The sequence below is a fragment of the Lactuca sativa genome, chromosome 6 (genome assembly GCF_002870075.4).
Source record: "Lactuca sativa cultivar Salinas chromosome 6, Lsat_Salinas_v11, whole genome shotgun sequence".
Taxonomy (NCBI): Eukaryota; Viridiplantae; Streptophyta; class Magnoliopsida; order Asterales; family Asteraceae; genus Lactuca; species Lactuca sativa.
This window is the reverse complement of record NC_056628.2, coordinates 74,199,881-74,216,287: the sequence shown is the minus strand read 5'-3', so window position 1 is coordinate 74,216,287 and position 16,407 is coordinate 74,199,881. Positions and strand designations below refer to the sequence as shown.

General features: G+C 38.1%; 1 protein-coding gene and 2 long non-coding RNA genes across 3 annotated transcripts; all 3 read right to left on the bottom strand.

The window, feature by feature from the left end:
• Positions 1 to 10,692: 10,692 nt before the first annotated feature.
• Positions 10,693 to 11,255, bottom strand: LOC128126612 (uncharacterized). The gene is made up of 2 exons (XR_008224583.1): positions 11,061 to 11,255; positions 10,693 to 10,891 (listed from the first exon to the last, which is right to left on the bottom strand). It is a non-coding gene; the product is annotated as an uncharacterized LOC128126612 (long non-coding RNA).
• A 164-nt stretch (positions 11,256 to 11,419) lies between these two features.
• LOC128126611 (uncharacterized) lies at positions 11,420 to 12,409 on the bottom strand. The gene is made up of 3 exons (XR_008224582.1): positions 12,228 to 12,409; positions 12,022 to 12,123; positions 11,420 to 11,856 (listed from the first exon to the last, which is right to left on the bottom strand). It is a non-coding gene; the product is annotated as an uncharacterized LOC128126611 (long non-coding RNA).
• A 706-nt stretch (positions 12,410 to 13,115) lies between these two features.
• Positions 13,116 to 16,141, bottom strand: LOC122197571 (uncharacterized). Its single transcript, XM_052764942.1, has 8 exons — positions 16,070 to 16,141; positions 14,796 to 14,897; positions 14,618 to 14,693; positions 14,011 to 14,336; positions 13,579 to 13,797; positions 13,426 to 13,498; positions 13,270 to 13,350; positions 13,116 to 13,179 (listed from the first exon to the last, which is right to left on the bottom strand). The coding sequence occupies exons 1-5, from the start codon at positions 16,139 to 16,141 to the stop codon at positions 13,693 to 13,695; spliced, it is 681 nt and encodes a 226-aa protein (XP_052620902.1). The 3' UTR covers positions 13,116 to 13,179; positions 13,270 to 13,350; positions 13,426 to 13,498; positions 13,579 to 13,692.
• Positions 16,142 to 16,407: the final 266 nt, after the last annotated feature.

Below are 16,407 nucleotides of genomic sequence, written 5' to 3'. Positions count from 1 at the left end.
CTTCATTTCTAGTCATTCTTTAAACTTCCAATTCAAGAAAAGTCAACTCTCTCTCTCAACTATCATCGAGCTTACACCTTGATCTTCTAAAATGTAAGAATTCCTTCCATTCCTTTAGTTGTTATTCTTCTTAAACTAGTATCACCCTTTGATTTCATCCATGAAATACATCTTTTTGGGTTAGATCTCCAAGAACACCAAGAACACACACTAGTTCTCGGACCTTAAACACCCCCTTCAAGCTTCAAAACGTAAATAATCTTCCATATATTAGTTATACTATAGAAGCTCTTAACATTCACCCTTGAAATCAACCATTTCCTTTGAACAATGAGAGTTTACGTCCAAAAACATTTCCTTTGGCCCTAAACCCTTATTAAGGTTCCTAGTTGGCCATAAACTCTTCTTAAGGCTAGGAATGGGTCAAGACACACTTCCTTGATGTTGTTTAGGACCATAGAACACTCTTTGGAAGATGTCTTCTTGAGTATACGGTCGTAATCTCTTAGGGCCACAAACTCTATGGCCGCAAACTGCTTAGGCCGTAAACATCATGGCCGTGAACTCCATGTGTGGCCATAAACCCCTCTATGTGGAATCACATGTGATTGTAACACTTCCATTCAAGTGTTTCCTAGTCCCTAAGGTGTCTCCTTACATGATTAAGTTATATAAACACTAATTATATCCATATATGCGTCATTATATGCTAAATAGGGTCCGTGTGTGCTCGAGACTACACTTGACACTTAGCAACCTATACCAATCTTTCATTCGCATCACTCACTTCAGGTGAGTTCATACCCCTAACTAACCTTTTAAATGATTTTAAATGTTTTTATGGGGGGGGGGGGAATACAAATTGAAACACCATAGTTATTATATCAATCACATGTGATTAATAACTATCAAATAGATGAATTCCTTATACTTCAAATATATGTTATCAAACAACTATTTCGAAACATTGTATCAAACTCTTTTAAAGCTTATATATATATATATATATATATATATATATATATATTCAAAATCACGTCTATTCGGATATAGTAATATAAATAAGGTTGAAAGGACCTAGGACTGATAACTTGCTTTATTTCCTGTTCCTTGTTTGGTTGTGGACTTAGGGTATCGGTTGTTTGTCCGAATGCCATTTGAATCGTAGTTATATATCATGTATATATGTATAGATATAAAAGTTCTTACATTAGTTCAATGCTTTTAGATAACAAATGAGTACAAACATACTCAATCATTCAAACAACATTACTAATAAACTATAATAGGTATAGTTTAGGAGATTACTACTCACTACTTCTAGTACAATAAAACATACAAGAGTCAGATCATACATGAGTCGGTCCAAACATACTATAACAAGAAACAAGGTGGAACCTACTATACACTATACAAAGAGAACGTACTACATACTACTCAATAAGAACATACAATACACTAGAACAGATGGATCATACTATACAAATACAAGAATACTATAACGTAAATGTGAGCCACTACTTCGGGGCATGGCATCATATTGTTGTGTCTCATTTTGTAACCAGAGTCTCCTGGAGGGAGAGCATGAATTTGTGTATAGTTCTATACTGGACTAACCATCCTACACCTTGCTGCTAGCTACAGTGGGACCTGCAAGTCTACGGGTGACGAATGTCATAACTTTTCGACGCCTTCGAGCGTCGTGTTTACCACTAGTCGATCAAGCATAGTTACAATTATATCACATTATACCTTAATTAATAATTGATTTAAGGTAGCTAGTACAACAGTAGTTACTATATACAACACTACGGTACTTTATTATTTTCCCATTGCATTCACATCGTGATCTTCTCACATAAACGATAATGTAAAACTATACTTGATAATGATAGTCACACTTGGGAAAAACACACACTCTTACGAGAAACAAACATTTAAAAAATTCAGGTCTTTGTAGAAGGCTGCATTTCACTAGAAAGTATAGGATTTTCTAGGAGATTTTAGACATTTACAGCAAACTTTCATTTCAAACATTTACAGATATTTACAACATATACAAACACTTTTCTTCAAACTTATACAAAGTTTGACACTAAATGCTTATGAACTCACCAGCTTAAACGATGATCCTCTCTCTCAAAATAACAACTTGTGTTCTCAGGTCATCAGTAGACAGGTACCGATGGCAGGTTTTGAGAAGATGGAGCACTTTCAGATTCGTCTTTATTTTAATCATTTATTTTTGGTGTCATTTTATTATTACACAAAACACACTTGTATTGAATTATACTATTAATGCAATGGATGATGTTGTTGCTTGTTTACTATGATGCATTGTTGTGATACTGTACATGACGTCCTCCGCCCCCGAATGTTTCTGCCAATTCGGTTTGGGGGTTTGACACCATATCCCAGCTGAACACTTTTGTATCTCCGTTTCACCACTAATTCCCTTGGAATGGTGATCCTCTATCCCATCTCCCCATTCCCAACGCCCTTGGAGACTAACCGTCTCTAACCCCTCGATACTAAACTCCCCTAACCTTACTATATTCTAATGACACATGCAGAATGAGGAGGAACAATTTCACAATAGAATCATAAACAGTAAGATAAGAATAGAAACATACCCACCGCCACATCTGGAGCCGACCCGACCTCCTCTGTCGTAAGATGGAAGGCACGTCCATGTGCCCTCGAAGGCTCTGCTCTACCCTGACCCGTAACAGTAGTCCTCAAGGTGGAAAGTTGTGGACAGTTGGTCTTCACATGACCAACCTGATGGCAGTGATAACAAATCCTCACGTCCTGAACCAGGGCCAACTATCGACACTCCCTCGCATTACACCCCTCCCATCTGCACTTGCGACACGCACCACCGGACTTGCAAACTCCGGTATGAACCTTCCTGCACTTCGCACGAGTGCGACTGCTCTGTTCTCCAAACCTAGAATCATCGGTCTTGGACCGCTTCAACGCCGGCTGAGACTGCACCGGGGCCTGCCTCTGCTCTTGCAACTACAACTCATTCTCCAGCTCCAGCCGCCTGGCGGTCTCCTATAAATCCAATAACGCATCACATCGCTGGCTAGCAACGAATTGTCTAATGTCAGTCTTAAGGATGCTCAGATATCGTGTCATCTGAGCCGGCTCGGAAGCAAAGTCTGGGAAAAACATCGCCCACTCAGTGAACATACATGTGATCTCCGTCACCGACTCCGAGTCCTGCTTCAACTCCAAGAACTCCTGAGCTAGCTGCTCATGCTCGACCCAGGGAATGTAACGGGAGTGGAACATCTCCGTATACTGGTCCCAAGAAACTGCAGCTCTCCGCTCATCCGAATAAGGCCCTGTCATCAACCTCCACCAGTCCTTCACCCCGGACCTCAACATGTTTAGGGCACACCTGACCTTCTGGTCAGTCAGGCAGGAACATGTGAAACAGCACCCCTCGATATCCGATAGCCACCTCATGGCTATTATAGGGTCCTGAATCCCATCAAAAGTCGGCGGCTTCGTGTTGTCGAAGTCCCGGTACTAGAAGCCCTAACCGGCTCCTCCCCCTGCCGCTGCAGCTGCCACGGCAACCGTCTCAACTAGAGCTGCGTATCTGTCATCAAAATACTCCATCATAGCAGTCTTGATAGACCCAAACAACTCCGGAATCTGACTCCAAACAATCTCAACCACCTCCTCTTAGATGATCTCCCTGACTCGATCCTCTGTCAATGCTAGTCCATCCTGACTAATGATCTCGGGTGGTGTCGGGGCACCCTGATCGTCCTGTCCTGATCCTGATCCAGATCCCATCACAAAACGTCTTGTAACCACCATACTGAAAATGTAACAGGAAGATATCAGACATTCCGCACAAAGATGGGGAATCTAACCCTAACCACACCCTAGGGGTTGTGACTTCCTTGCTATGCGTGTGGGTCTTGTGCTTTCAGTAGTACTGGCCCATAGTACCTTCCACACCTACCCATATTTGTATCAAGTATCATCACAACACCCTAACAAAATACATAAACATAGCGAGCACTCAACCCTCACTCCTAGAAGAAGGCTAACTGTCTCACAACTAATCTATTGGTGCTACACAATCCACCCCTCCATGAAACTTCCACCAACCCCATAACACTAGTGTATGCTAGCCATACATAACACTGGACCCTATAGACTTTCGAATATCCAATCCTACCCTAAGTCCCCAATAAAAAAAGAACATAACATAAGGCCAAATCAAACATTCTCAGGCTATAAGATCTTAATTATTTATAGCCGTGATGCATACACTAAATAACTACAGTAATGATGTCAATCTCATATAAAGGAAACCTTAGGCTAACAAGCATCATGAGATCAAGCAATTCTTATCATGCAATTCCTGAAGTTCCCTAGCCTAGTACTAGCATGCTGTTCTAACATATCATAATATCAAATAACCGTATGGTATTTTAGGGTCTACTTACTGGCTCCAGTTGATCGTACACTTCACATCCTCTTTTACTTATTTTGAAAACCATTTAAAAATCATTTTGAAATCCTTTCCTTGACTTGAGACTGGATTCACACAAATGTTCCTCTAATTCACTCAAACCAAGGCTCTGATACAAACTTGTAACATCCATAAAATTCGATCCAATTTAAAACTATTTAAATCGTTTAAAGCAATTCAATTAATACAGTTTGTTTTCAAAATAGGTTAAACATCAGAGTTCCCAGAAATCATAATCGTCAATTGAGGAAGTGTACAATCATGCCTTCGCCTTCCCACGACTATCCGCTGAACCTGAAACAATAAACTGAAACTGTAAGCCCGAAAGCTTAGTGAGTTACCCCCAAAATACCAACGCCAGATAGACAACAATATCATATAAACATATAAGTAACATAACAACTATTAATCACGAGTCTACAGTGTGACTGGTCCACCCGCACCGGGCATTCAGTCCACTTGGTACACTCACTGAGTTTACTAGACTGCCCGCACCAGGCCTTCAGTCTATCTGGCCCACTCTCCGAGCCTCGGCACTGTAACATCCCAAAAATTCAAGTCCAAAAATTTCATTTTTAATTAATTAACTCATAAAACATTCACTAGAAAATATTGTATAAACACGTCATCTCATAAAATCAAGTATCATGTTTGAAACCCACAACATAAACAAATATCATATTAGAGTACAATCCCAGAAATCGTCGTGCGGAAAATCAGATGTGTGTGTGATGCCATGCTATGCCGCCGGCTCTTTCCCCTTAGACGAAGAGGTACCTGAAACCAAAAACTATAACTGTAAGCACAAAGCTTAGTGAGTTCCCCCATCATACCACATACCATACAATACCATCGGTATCTTTCAACCGGTAATCATCATCGGTATCTTTCAACCGGTAATCGTCATCGGTATCTTTCAACCGGTAATCATCATCGGTATCTTTCAACCGGTAACTGGGGACTATTCCACCCGTTAACACTAGCATTCAATAACAAGATATAAGCATACAGTCTGGCATATCCGGGTACTGATCTACCCCTTGGTCCTAAGGACCATTATCCCTATCATGCACGTAACATATCATAAAGATCTAACTCATAACCAAGCACATACCAGACCAAGATAATTATCACAAAGACAATCATCTTCTAAATACTCCTCATTGGTGGGTCGACATTATGGCCTTAGACCCACCCCTATTAGAAGGTAACTCACCTCATACAGGTAGCTGCTGATAATTAGTGCAGGAAACCTCCGTCCGCTGCTGCTCCGGAAATCCTCCGGCTACAAACCCCACAAATACTCGGTTAGAAACTAATTTCTATACTCTTAGGGTAAAATGACCATTTTACCCCCAACCAAGTCAAGTCAAAGTCAAAGTCAACTTCCAGTTGACCCGACTCGCCGAGTTGGGACAACAACTCACCGAGTCCCTCACTTTCTACTCGTCCACATCTGCGACCCTACTCGTCGAGTTGGGTCGTCAACTCGACGAGTTCTTCTCTCATCTGAACGCCCCATGAAAACTCATCTGACTCGCCGAGTTGATGAACAACTCGTTGAGTTGGCCTTCATCTGATGAACCAGATCCGTCCTCAACTCGTCGAGTTGATGAACAACTCACCAAGTTCTAAGGAGATTGCATTGGACTCGCCGATTACCATGAATTTCCAGAACAATTTGCGTAGTCCAAAACATTGGGTCACTCCCCGGGACTCCCTAAAACCTTTCCACACTCAACTGGTCCTTTTGACCTTCACTGATATGGGACAGACCTCTTGGACTCGCCGAGTCCAAGAATGGACTCGTCGAGTTTGTCACATCCCCTCCTTAAAACATCGATTTCTGATGTACACCACTTGTCCAAAAGATAGATCCAACCCCCTAAACTCGATCTAGCACGTAAAGTTACAAACTTTATGTGCATGCATGGGACTTTTGAGCTTAAAAGGCTCTAAAATGGTCCCTTTGTTGCATGGGGCCTTCCTTGGGTGCAAAAGCAACCCAAATCTGTCTTGTGACTCCAATAATGACATGATCCAGAAGCTCAAACCCCCAACCATGTTTGCAAACATGGTTGGCCACCAAAATGGCTTATAAAAGCCCTAAATCACCTTAAAGAGGGATCTAACAAAAGAATGAGCAAGGTTCATAATTTATACCTTCTGTAGACTGCAAATGATGAACCAAACTCGAATCCTTTAGTCTCCTCTTGGTCCTTCTATGCTCTTCCTTCTTCCTTGAGGTCAAAACTCACAAGAATCACTCAAAAGCCTTAGATTTTCTCAAGAACGGCTAGGGTTTGCTATGAGAAGTCTTTGGGAGCATAAAGGGGGAATGGAGGTTGCATAAGGCTACTTATATAGAGTGCAAACCCCTGGATTAGGGTTTTAGTCCAAATAGCAGCTACTCGCCGAGTCCGGGACCCGACTCGGCGAGTCCATGACTTAAACTCCGCGCCTCATCCCGCTTCTACTCGGCGAGTTGGTCCTTCAACTCGCCGAGTCCAAGACCAAAAATGCAAAATAAATAAAGATTTAATAACATAGTACGTACCAAGAACTAGGTGCTACAAGCACGTCTGGACCGCCCTCTCGGGGCCTTCAGCCTACCCGGACCGCTCGTCGAGCCTGCGGCCTGACTAGGTGCCCTCCTGGGCCTGCAGTCTATCCAGTCCGCCCTAGGTATTTTAGCCTACATCACGAAGCAGTACCCGCCTCAACCCATCCCCCATACTAATCAAACAATCATGTGTACATAAATATTATATGTTGGCATGTATATAACAGATAATCATACTAATCTAACAAATCACTAACACAGTAACCATCCTATAACCATGATACCGACCTAACCGGTCACTACCATAACATCATCCTATATACCAGGATACCAACCTAAACCAAGCCCCTAATATAATACCATCTTATCTACCAGGATGCAGATCTAGCAGATCAATAAACATATCGAGCAAATACCCAGATACAAATCCGATAAAGGGTCGACCTTGGTGCCTTAGATCCTATTGATATAGTGAGGATAACTTACCTTACAATGCCAGACTGAACCACAAAATCACGCTCCCGAAACACTTCCCCAAACTCCAACACCTATAACCATCAATGATCCATTTCATAAATACCTGCTTACCAATTATCCTCAAAAGTCAAACTGGTCAACCTTGGTCAAAGTCAAAGTTAACGGTCAAGGTCAATAGTTCATGTTGACCTCAACTCGTCGAGTACCCTTAGTTACTCGCCGAGTTCCTTGCATAACTCGCCAACTTGCCGAGTCACTAGAGTAACTCGTCGAGTTCCCAAGGTTTATGGTCGTAAACTCCTTGGCCGACTCGTCGAGTCTCCCTTGCAACTTGCCTTGTTCATACATGTCCAAAGGTTGGGAAAACCCTAGCCGACTCACCGAGTCACTCATCTGACTCGCCGAGTCCACGACAATCTTCATTGGACTCGCCGAGTTGACCATGCAACTCGCCAAGTCCATTCAGTCCTTCATCTATATAAAAGCTTCTTCATGAAATCAAGGCTCCAAACTGTAGATCTAGGCTCCTAGGGTGTTGTTATTACGTAAAGTTGCTAACTTTACGTGCATGCAAGGCTCTATGGAACTAAAACACTTATAACTAGCATTAGGAGAAGGTTTTGGACATGAAGGAAGGTCAAAGCTTCATAAAGCTTGAGGCTTTCTGTCCACAAAGCCTAGGGGAGTCAAGATTTGAAACTTTGCCCTTGTGACAAGCTCAAACCCGAAAATGACTCTATCTTGCCCTAGAAATGATCATTTTCTTCCACAAAAGGGAGATCTAAGCAATGAAAAGTACAGGTGGTAGCTTTATACCTTAATCTTGATGCCACAATACTGGAAAGGCTAGATCTACAAGCTCTTTCTTGTCCCAAGCTCTCAACTCTTCAAGAAATGCTCCAATACACTCTCTTTTGGTCTCACACACTCAAGAATAGAGACTAGCTAGCTATTAGGGTTTCTCTAGATGTGAAGGTAACAAGGGAGGCTGGGAAGGAAAGTTAAGGACCTTTAAATAGGGTGCAAAACCCCAGAATTAGGGTTTCATCCTCCAGCTCCTACTCGTTGAGTCCCTTCTTGGACTCGGCGAGTAGGTCACTTAAACACGTGGATCAACTCGTTGCTATTCGGCGAGTCAGGCAACTAACTCGTCGAGTAGACCTTGAAATCATGAGAAATAATAACCACAAATTGATACTCGGGAATCAGGGTGTTACATTTTACGAGTAATCGCTTTGCATTTATTCCTCATTCCATAGATGTTGGAACGAATAATAATCTGCATCAAATCTTGGGTGTTTATGGTGAGATTTGCAACTACGGGGATGGTTTAAAGACTTGGTTCTTCCGTGCAGTCGTTTACTAGTCTTTACTATGAGATTGGTTTTACTTTATTGTTATGTCTGTTAATTTTGTTCTATAACGGGACATTCTACTTCTTCCCTTTAAAACCAGATCTAATCGCGACGAATCGATCTTTGCTTCGAGGACGAAACTCGGTATTTGTATTAATAATAATTTAATTTATTATTTGTAACTAATCGACATATAATTCTCAATATTATTTTTCGGTTTTGTTGCATGTCTGTTGGATATGATCTTCAACAATTAACTATTAGATTTCTCTCGATTTTAGCCCCAAAAATGACTTCGTTGCTATAGAAGAAAATTAATCAAAACAGTATGGTTAAACCCATAGAATGAAAAATAATAAAAAAAAAACACTACCAATATTCAATTTTTTTATTTATTTTATTTTATTTTATCTCTCAAGGGACTTGAACCATCGACCTCAAGGAGAGAAGACAACACCGGATATCACTGAGCCATTTGGTCAATGTATGAGTTTATACTCAAATTAACATACTTACAAGACGTTTAAGGTATTTACTCAATTATAAAAGCAAAAAAATCGTTAGTACAAGAAAAAGTGTATCCATATAAACCATTAAATGAAGTTCCGAACTCTTAATATTTAAATAAAAAACTAAAGCAGTAACAAAAATTATCTGATTGATGGATTAGCTATTAATTCACTTAAGTTGATAAAAATATATTTAGCAAAAATCGTAATGAAAGTGGACATACTTGACATAAGTCTTCCCACAATCAAGTGTATTCAAAGTGGGCCTTTACTTGACATAAATCTTCCCACAATCAAGTGTATTCAAAGTGGGCCTTTACATACACATGGCTTTTCTTAAAGAGGTTCCAGGGCCGGTCCAAACATCTTGCGGGCTCAGGGCGAAAAGAAAAAAATAGACACTTAGAATAATAATTTAATTTAATTTAAAAATAAACACATCGTTACAAAGTCCACAACATAAATATGACCACAACATTACCTAAAAGAGAAATTAGTATCATTTTAATTCAAATTAGTTTTCCTTCATTCAAACTAGACAAAATCAATGGTTTGAAAAAACTATGCATAAATCCTTTATAAGTTTGATTGAAGGCATCAAAAAAATTTCGTTTCTTCCTTTTCTGGCTTCCAGATAAATGTTTTTCGGAAAACATTGTAGATTGTAAATAGTTAAACACTATCTATTTATAGGAAAATATTAGATCTGATTTTTGGTATATGATTTATGTCTCAAAGTTATAGAAGCCTAATATCATATTCAATTTAAATTAAGGTGCAACTGCAAATTAAAATCAGAAACAAACACTACAAGAAAAAAGGCCTTTTACGACGCTCATTGCGCGTCGTAAAAGGCTCAGACGACGCGCAAATGCGTGTCAAGGAAGGCCATGTCATAAAGAGAGACGACGCGCTTTTGCGCGTCGTCTATAGACGACGCGCATTTACGACGCTCATTTACGACGCTCATTTACGACGCGCGTTTACGACACGCAATGCGTATCAAGGAAGACCCTGTCATAAAGGAAGATGACACGCATTCGCGTGTCATAACCTTACGACGCGCGTGTTAATGACACGCATTGCGTATCAAGAAAGCCCCTGTCAAGAAAGGCCATGTCATAAATGAAGATGACACACATTTTTGCGTATCGTAAATTTAAATGTTTAAAAAAAATAAATTTATATATTTATTAATTTTTAAATTAAATTTGCATTTAATTTCTCATAATAGAAATAAAATACCATATACAAAAAATACAATCCATTGCATAATATAAAATAAAATTTCATACTCAAAAAATAAAATAAATTACACAAATTGTAATGTCATACAAAGAATCATTCAAATGTTAAACAAAAATAAAACATTGCTAACATGGGTTATACATTCCTATAAAACTAACAAATAATCATACAACTCTTTTTCTTACTGGAAAGGAATGTCAAACATGATTACAAGTCTCCCTTAATCTTGATTACTCACCTGCTTAAGTAGAATGTTGTTGTTGAGAAGGTTACCTAGCAATAGAGAAAAACAAAACACCTCTCCCACAATCACAACATCATTTACAGAGAAAGGTTGTCAATTACTTTCATTAAGACTTTCATTCAATCACAAAAATATTAAATAAAAGGGTGAAACAGTAACTTACTTGTGATAAGTTGATCTCCCTTAGAGCAAACACAGCTAAAGCATTGAACAAGACCCTATTTCCCTCTTCTTTTAAAGTTTCCAGAATGTTTAGAATGCTCTCCTTACTCATAATATATAATCAATAATCAGATTGAATTATATATTATGAGTAAGTAATAAAGTACATGTAACACAATAAAGTATTATTAAGGAACTTATGATTTCAAATATTATTTTTTACACTCAGATGCCAAAATATTTTATGTTATTCTTCTACAAGTTGAGAACCAACTCAAACATGAAAGATAATAGTCCATCTGGCAGCTTTTGATGACATGGCAAATGAAATTTCTCAGAGATAGAATAATACTTGTACTATTAAAATGATGGCAACCACAACAGGTGGTCCAATAACTACAGCCAAAAACATGCCTTTAATCATGTCTAGAAAGAAAAGAAAGATTGTTTGCTGCAATCATAAATCCCATGTGTTACAAACTTATATCCAAATTTAAATTAAATAAAAAGAGAAAACTGTAAAAACAAATTATATCCAAGGTAATACACCATACAACAAAATAGCAAAGTCCATCAGTATTTTTCAAAAAAACACCGTTTTCTTAATTATTAGAACACATTAGGAAAGCTTTATACTCTTTGATTTAAGAAGCTAAGTAAACTATAAGAAATCCACAACAAAAAGAAACTATAAGAAATCCACAACAAAAAGATTTGAAACTTACCTGTCCAGTAAGAAGAGGGGTATCAGCAACAAGCTTGAAAGCAACAGGCCTTGGAGTACGCACAGGCCAAGCCTGCAAATAAAAGGTGCATCAAGTATAAAAGAGAACAAGGAAACTGATATTAAAAACAAGAACTTTGATCATTAGAATAAAAGAGAGAGAGAGAAAAATAGAGAGGGAAGAAATGGAATGGAATGACTCATTCCATTCCATTCCATTCTATATTCCAACCTTTACCTTGTTTTCTTATCATTATCAGTTGTATCTGCACCTCTTTCATTTCCTGCAAGATTTATGAACGAAGAATGGCATGTGATCGTGAAGATTCCTCATTTGCATCTGTTGTCCCTGTGATTGTAAATTAGTAAAAAAGTACAGAAAACATGAGAATTTAATCATTTATATATTGAAATTTGTTAAATATGAGGAATGATATAACTTACAGGCAAACGATCCCAAACAAGGTGACCATCATTTGGTTTGAGGTGATAATAAGAGCATCCAAAAGCAACAGCAGCCACACCAATGTAAAAGCATGTCCAACCACAAAGCTCACCTTGTAGACTTAGGCATTTTATACCAGGCAGAATCAGGGGCAGTATAAACCTGAGAAGTGGATGCTACTTTGTTTAATTATAGTTATCACTATTATATAGGTCATCCATAAAAGTTAAAAGGTACACCAAAAATTCTCTTACAATTTGGGTCCCCAAAAATTCTCTTACAATTTTGGTCCTTTGAAATTTCTTGTAGAGTTTCAGTCCTTGTTCTAAGTAAGATGACCATTTTTGGTCCCTGAGTATTGCTGATCTTTTCAATTTTAGTCCCAACTCATTTTACTTGGAACGAAGAGTAAAAACGTTACAAAAACCTCAAATAACGATCAAATTTGCAAGAGAATTTTGTAGGACCCAAATTGAACAAAATCAGCCATACTCGAGGACCAAAAATGTAATTTTTGCAAAAATAAGTGAGAGAAAGCACCTCAATTTCCTTCACTTCAAATTCTTGGGTGTGTGACAAACAAGAGTTACCATAAGTTTCTGAGGCCAAACTTGACCCATTCAATCTGGGGAAAAAATATGCAAATTGCCAAATTACCATATTATCCCTCAAAAAGAAAAATAAGAATGATGCAAGTGCAACACTCTTACAAGTCACTATCGAGATACAATGCAAAATGATTTCCCCCACCAAGCGCTAAATACTCAGTTGAACAAAGAGTAAAATATCGATTCACCCCTAATAAATGCACAATTAACATAATAAATCCCAAATAAATATTAAAATTATAAAAGATTTTTTTATATATTATCAAGAAAATGCAGTACCTGTGGGGCGATATATAACAGGACGCCCTGGTGTATTTGTAAACACAAATGTATCATTCGATCCCTGTATAGTATTTACTCATCATAGTGAAAAAGGGTAGAAAAGTCTTTTGTCAACATATAGAGAAACGAACTTAATTAAACAATTACAAACCTGGTATCTTTTCTTTGTTGATGGTTTCAAAGGTGCCTCAACTAAACCACCAAACACTGCACCTTTACGATCTCCAACAACCTGAAAATGTTTAATCAAGTTTCAGTTAAAGGGTAAAGTTGACATTTTGCATAGTTACTGAAGACAAGACATTACCAGTAGACTTAACCCAGGGCAAAGATTGCTTCTTCTATATAAGGTTGAAAGAGATATGCCATGCCTCCATGTACTAACATATAAAAAAGATAATGATATATCAAGATTCAAGAATAATGTGAAACTGAAAATATGATGAAGATGAAATTTTACCTGTATAGTAAGACCCATTTCTTTCCTTGACTGAGAACAGGGAGTGCAACATAAAGATCAGAACGTGTATTTTCTGTCATAAGTTGTGAAGGTTCTGACATTTTTGGAAGTTTATCAGAAGGAAAATCTGAGAACAAGAGCCTCAACAAGTGCTCCAGTTCCACCAACAGGGTATTCTAAACTACAACCTGGTTTATACCATTCTGCAAACATATAAATCTGCAAATATGTGGATATATATACAGGCAAAAGATTAGACATTTAGAGAACTATAAAATATGAAGGAATAGAATGGATTCTGTTTGGTTGGAATGGAATGGATGAGGACATGTGGTAATGGAATAGCCCATTCCATTCCTTCCTCAATTCCATCATACCAAAAAGTAAAACTACCTTAAAAGAAACTTTTTAATGTATGATATGATTATGTACCATTTCTGCTGAAAGAACACCATCGGATTTCACTCCAGCAAGTAAGAAAGACAAAAGATCCACCCAATTTCTAATGAAAGGATCTTTGAGTCCCAATGAATCAACTATTTCTGAAAAAGGGCGTAAAAGCTTTGTGGCACCAAGAACACCTTGAGGTCCCATTTTTGCAAATGATTTTAGGAGTGGATATGCATATCTAACTCCAGCAGTAGAAACAACTCCCAAATCACCTCGAATAGATAAAGGTGGCAAAGCCATGGCAGCTGCGTATTGTACTGTGGGGTATTCCTTCTTGATTTTAGATGTCACTTGGATCCATGATCTTCCTGCATATATATACATGACCATAAATTATTATATGACTTTAAAGTTGAAAAATGATATCAACTTTAAAAAGGTTAAATGCAAGAAAACTTATTTACAGATTATATAGAAAAACTTATTTCTATCATTACTCATGATTTTGTTATTTTTCAAAACAAAATAATAACTTTCAAATCATACATCCAAACACCCCCATTAGCATTAAACCAATTCATAATCGTTTATCTACTAAAATAATTATAGTCAACATATTTATTCAAACAAGGAACCAAAAAGACCTTACCCTCGATAACAAGCCCATAGTAAAGCATAAAAATCAAGTTGTTCCATGGAGAAGATGTCACTTGTTCAAGCAACACCTACAAATATATAGATCAAATCGCGAATTAGGTGTCATATAATTCAGTTGTAAGATTGTAAATTTCCATTGTTAACCTTATTATCAAAGGTTCTTAGGATACCTTTTTGGCAACTGTTGTCGTGTCTTTTTTGCCCTTGAACAACTTATCCAACAATAAGTGGTAGAAATGCCCAAATGGTCCAAGATATGCACACCCAAAAAACTACAAACACTCCCGCATTAATATTCTATACTGATTCTTATATATATATATATATTTGACTGGTGCTTTTTCATTTATTGCAGAGAGAATAAGTTATGTGACTTTCATATCCTGATATTTTATATGTGACACCCCGACCTTACGGATACTGTCATTTATTCTTAGTATTCTTTAATTCATTAGGAATGGTGAAAAGTTTAACAACAGAACATGGTAACCTGCTATCTGGTAACACCAATGGTTCCTAAGTGCAAATCAAGAAAATAAGAGCAACAAATATCGCAGGTTTCTCTCCCTCCTTGAAATTGAGCACAAGTCTAAAACAAAAGAAATATGATGAAATTGAACACAGGGCCTAAATTCTTTGAGAAATTTTCAGAATTCAATGAAGAACCATACATGTTCAACAAAAAAATCATAAATCAAAACCTATATATTATCAAAAAATCGGACCTGATGAGAAGATGAAAAAGGAAGAAGCGTACCTGATGAGAAGGGGAAGGAGACTTCAAAAAATTGGAACAGATGAGAAGAGGATCGTCGACGATTGGTTGTTGCGGGAGAAGAAAATTGGCGTTGAAGTAGGAGAAGAAACGATGGAGTCACTGATTTCTTCCTTTGGTAGGGCAAGGGTATAATTGGAAACCCTTCTCCCTTTCTTCCTCCTTTCTCAGTCAGTCGATTTTTTCCATCTTACCCGATTAGATTAAGCTTTCCGAGTCAGATACACAAATTTAGTTCATCAAACGTCTTTATCTGACCGGGTCATCAAAAAAAGTCGTTGATGTCTGAGATTCGATACCTTGAACCAAGAAATCCCTAAATCTCTATGAGATAGGAGCGCCGACACCTCGATCGATTTTGTTGAGAAGCATCGAGCATAACACTAAATCTTTTGGGAGTCGCAGTCGCATGCCAGGAGAAGTGAATGTGATGTTGCAGTGGTCTGTTAGAGATAGACAGAAAGGAGGGACATGGATGGAGGAAAAGGGTGGCCTGGTGGTTCTAGGGTTTTTATACAAATGGTGGTGTTAGTAACCAACGATGGTGATTGACCATGGAGTTTCGAGACCTTGACTTTAATGGAGCTATTGTTCTACTTGATATGGAAATCACTCTAAATTTGTAGTTGTAATACAACTCTTCTATTGATTGAGAGGCTAAGAAAGTACTTGAGGAACTGAAGATCGAGGGAAGTAGATGAAGGGTTTTTGAACTGAAACCGTAGTTCCAACAATAGTCATGGTTCCAAAAACTGTACCTCTTTGATCAATTTCATGGCCTGGTGACCAAAAAACCTTCGATTTCACTAAGAACCGGAACCCTAGTTCCAACAATAGTCGATTTTTGGTATTTGATTGAGAGAGAGAGAGAGAGAGAGAAGAACGATTGAAAGAAGGTAGAGGAGAGCTTGGCAGGTTTTTAATTTTTTCAGAATTTCATTTCCCCCTTTCCCCCACTATTAAAGGATGGAACGCGCGTTCCATTAAAAAATATAAAGCGACATCCT